The sequence below is a fragment of the Poeciliopsis prolifica genome, unplaced genomic scaffold, assembly GCF_027474105.1.
Source record: "Poeciliopsis prolifica strain line A6 unplaced genomic scaffold, Auburn_PproV2 SCAFFOLD125, whole genome shotgun sequence".
Lineage (NCBI taxonomy): Eukaryota > Metazoa > Chordata > Actinopteri > Cyprinodontiformes > Poeciliidae > Poeciliopsis > Poeciliopsis prolifica.
The window spans coordinates 373403-377500 of NW_026562500.1; the positions used below are offsets into that span (position 1 = coordinate 373403).

At 44.8% G+C, this 4098-nt stretch overlaps 1 protein-coding gene across 1 annotated transcript in view; it reads right to left on the reverse strand.

Annotated features, from left to right (window-relative positions):
• Positions 1 to 205: 205 nt before the first annotated feature.
• Positions 206 to 4098, reverse strand: part of LOC129355127 (phospholipid transfer protein-like) — an 8398-nt gene continuing 4505 nt past the window's right edge. The window contains exons 9-15 of the mRNA XM_055024682.1: positions 3533 to 3592; positions 3288 to 3452; positions 3075 to 3142; positions 2205 to 2247; positions 2061 to 2124; positions 1901 to 1977; positions 206 to 1232 (exon numbers count right to left, since the gene is read on the reverse strand). Coding sequence (XP_054880657.1) covers positions 1119 to 1232; positions 1901 to 1977; positions 2061 to 2124; positions 2205 to 2247; positions 3075 to 3142; positions 3288 to 3452; positions 3533 to 3592 — 591 coding nt within the window. The 3' untranslated portion in view covers positions 206 to 1118. The remainder of the gene's footprint in view (positions 1233 to 1900; positions 1978 to 2060; positions 2125 to 2204; positions 2248 to 3074; positions 3143 to 3287; positions 3453 to 3532; positions 3593 to 4098) is intronic.

Consider the following 4098-nt stretch of genomic DNA (forward strand, 5'->3'; position numbering starts at 1 on the left):
ACTTAAATAAAGCACTCATTGACAACAAAACATTACAAAATTAGCTACATGCAGTACTAATAATTCTTCCTAAACTTCAATAAATTCACTTATTAAATTACATATTAAACAAAATGTTTTAACAATAACTGAATATTACTTCACATTAACTTGGCCTCCACACCAGTGAATCAAGTCTGGTGTTTTCTCGCCATGGTGAAAACAGCATCAGCTCCGTGTCCTTTTAAACAGTTCTGCATCTTGAGTTTATTTGGGTTTTGTTGGAATTAAATTGTAAACATTAATAACCTACATCAGCCGATCATAAACAACATGAGCTGTTCAGATCACAGCTTTCCCCCAAAACACTGGCTGACCCCGAAACTAAAATGGCGCTGGTCTAAATTTAGTCATTTAGTTAGTAAATTTAGTCTTCAGTATCTTGAAAAACCACAACAGAAAATATGGGAATTCATGATGAAACTGGAATTGAGCTTCCAGCCGTGCTGTGAAGCCTGAAGCAGAAACTCTGACATTGTTGAACTATGACATCATCAAGTCTACCTTGTAAATACAACAGTGAGTTTTTATCAAAGAGGTTTTATTTATAAGGAACAGCATAAAAACCTCCCAGGTGTTCAGTTACATGTTAATGTTTTAGTCTCCTTGCAGTTCAGCTGAGATTCAGAGGAAGATCTGCTTGGCTCATAAATACAATGATTGAACTGGAAAATGTCAGAAAGCAGGTTTATGTTTGTGTCAGTAAAACTTGTTGAATCTGCAGCTGCTGCATCAGCCTGTCGATATTTACATCTATTTATATCAGGTCAGCAGAAGACTATGGCCACACGTCTGTGCTTCTAAGGTTCGGTTCCACGGTCCAGTCTGTGTTTAGCCTCCTCTGGTGGTTCACACACACACACACACACACACACACACACACACACACACACACACACACACACACACACACACACACACAGAGCTAAACATGCTCCCTCACATTCTTTCACAGAACCAGTACCAATGCTTAGCTGCCCTCGGCTCTGTGGTGCCCTCTAGTGGCAGCTCCAAGGTGTTGGGGAGTAAAAGGTGGTCGCAGGTGGTCATAATGTTCTGGCTGCCTGGTCCAGTTCTGCTTAGACAGCGGTGCTGGTGGTGTTGCTGGTGGTGGGCTGGATGTCGCTGCTTCCTGCCATCATTTCCCTCAGGCCTTTGCTGAAGTGCAGGTTGGCTCCGATCATGATGAAACCCTGTGGAGCAACGCAGCCTGATGATTGGTTGCTGCCGTCAGCTGCGCCGGTCAGGAGACCAGCTGCACATCGCATCCCCAAACCATTATTAAAGGAAACCTGTGATGCAAAATTTACACATTCTTGTGCTTCCGTTTGAGTCTCGTCTGCTTCTGCAAACACCCCAAGCAATTTCAAAAATACAGAGGTGGTTTTGATTATAAGTTGTTTTTTTTAGTGTCTGGAAAATTTGCCGTTACAAAATCCTCCTGAATATAGCATCACAAATCAGCAGGTACTGCCCTGTTTCCTGGCAACCCCAGTGAACCCCTTTAGAGCTGCATTCTCATTGGTTGTGCAGGAGGTTCCACTAATGCTTTTCAAAGATGTTTGGTTGTATAATTGCATCCGTTTGCAGCCGTTCTTGTGCAGTGAAACCATTGAGGTGGGGGCGTGGCCAGCAGCAGCTTATTTGCGTTTAAAGAGAGAGAGCTCCTAAAACAGCTCATTTTGAAAAAGGCTTAATATCCAGAGCTGACCAGAAGAAAATCTGATTGAGTTTGTGCAAAAACTGTAATGAATATGTTTTGTATAGATCATAGACCGGTCCCGATCTGTCAAAGGAAGCATCGCCTTTAAAGATTAAACAAACGGATGTAAAACTCTGCAAACATCAGAGGTGAACACACATTGTGATACTCCACCACCTCCTCGATGAAATCCATCCCATCAGCCAGCGGGATCCGGACTCCCCTCTTGGTCCAGTCTAGACTCAGAACCAGAACAGAACCACTCAGAGCAGTGCTGGAACTCAGAAGTTCTGGTTCCAGACAAGGAGCGGGTTCTTACTGTTGATGAGAGGAACCACGGACATCTGCAGCATGGTCTTCAGAGGAGCCTGCAGAGGAATCAGCTGCAGACAGACAGATGGTCAGAACCGGTTCTGTGGGTCCATCAGGAGGCATTGAAACCAGGAAGTAAAGACACACTTACAGCGAGAGACTCCAGAGCTGACTGGTTGGAGAAGATCTTAAATCTGGAAGACAACAAAGATGTCTGATCTATCCAGAAATGAGGCATTGGAGCAAAATTTGACTGTAGACCAAGATCTGGTTTCAGAATTAAGGCTGCATCGTTCACACCAGGCCTATTCAGTCCACCTTAACCCGACTCTGGCCCATCTGTCTAGTCAAAGTCCAGTATGGTTGGTGAGTTGAGAATGCTATTCGACCTCTGACCTTTGGTCCTCCACGCCTCAGTCTGGGTTGGTTGAAGTGAACTCTGGTTCAGTTTGAATGTGAACGCCAAGCGGACCAGAGAGCGCTCCAAAGCAGGAAGTGGACGACAGTGCAAGGCATTCTGGATAAATCCAATCAAAGCTAACATGCTAGCCTAGCGCTAGCAGCAGAAATGGCTCCTGGTCTTCAGCCAAAGACTAAAGAGAAATCACTAAACTCTGACGCCTCCATCTTGTTTCATCTGGTGAAACAGGAAGTTGCTCTCAGTGTCTTCAGAGGTTTTAGTGTCGTTTCCTGCAGTGGTTCTTGGTGCAGCGCCCCCACAGGCCAGGAGGGGAACAGGCTGGTTTGGGTCAGAACCACAGCAGCTTGAGGTGGAGCAGATGTTCTGGTTCCACTGGAACCGGGTCGACCATAGAAACACTGCTCAGAGCTGAAGCTGCTTCAAATCAACGTTTATTCTCTCACTTTAAAAACTTTTTAAACTGAGTTTTCTGGACTATTGGGGGAAACAGCCTAAGTGTTAAACCAGATGTGACTTCAGTTTGAGTCCAGAACCAGGAAGGGTTTGCGGTTCAAGTCTCGAACTAGGATTGTGTTTAAAGGGTGGAAGTGAAACCTTTACCTGCGTAGATCAGCATGCACAGCCAGACGTTTTCCTCTCATGGAAACTTTTGCATTAAACTTAGCTTCCTGCAGAAAGAGAAAATAGTTGTTTTTGAACTAGTACCATTTAAATTCTTGTTCAGCCCGCTCCAGTAAACTGGAAGTTCTACTGGGCTGTAACCAATCAGACTGAGGATCCACCAATATCAGAGTAGTGGTGTGTGTTCGGTACCATGGTCATGCTGCTGAGCTGGACCGGAGATTTGCCTGGGGGCAGAACCATCACCTTGACGATGGCTGTCATGAGAACGGTGGCCCCGGACGTTTTGATGGAGGTTTTTGGAGGCGAGTTGACGGCAAGCTGTAAGGACAGCGGTGCGTCCACCAGAGCTGGGTTCTGACGGAACAACATCAAGAACATCAGGAACTACTGAGAGTTACAACCACTGGTTCTGATGGATCTCTGGTTCTGCTGACCATCATCATGATGGTTCCGAAATACGTCGTCCTCAGCAGCACCTCCAGATCTTTGGGCATCTGAAGGGAAAACGGGCAGAAGTTCAGTATCTTTGATTGTTGACTGGTTAGTGATTGATTGGTTGGGTTGATAGATTGAATTAAAGAAAAAACTGGACCTAAAGTGAATCTAAAATGGTCACAGAAGCAAGAAGAGAAGACATTTCTGTTCTGTGTTTCTCTAATTGTTCTCTCGTGACCTTTAACCTGAATGCAGGGACCTCCACTGAGGATGACAAACCTCAGCTCCTCTCAGAGGTCATTTTGAGGTCATTCTAGATTGGCACTGGGCTCACATTGTGGATGTTGGAGTTTAAAGACCCGAGGATCAGAAACGTTTCATTTGTCCTTAGTGACAAACGTCATTAGCAACCAACATTGTGGATGTTGGTTGCTAAAACATTAAAGTTCCTTATTATGATGAAGGTTTCTTTCTTTGGTGAAGAGTAACTCTCTGACTTCAGATTTGAATCAGTTCGGCCCTGAAGGAACTTTAATTTCTGTCTCTGAATCTTAGCGTCGTCTTG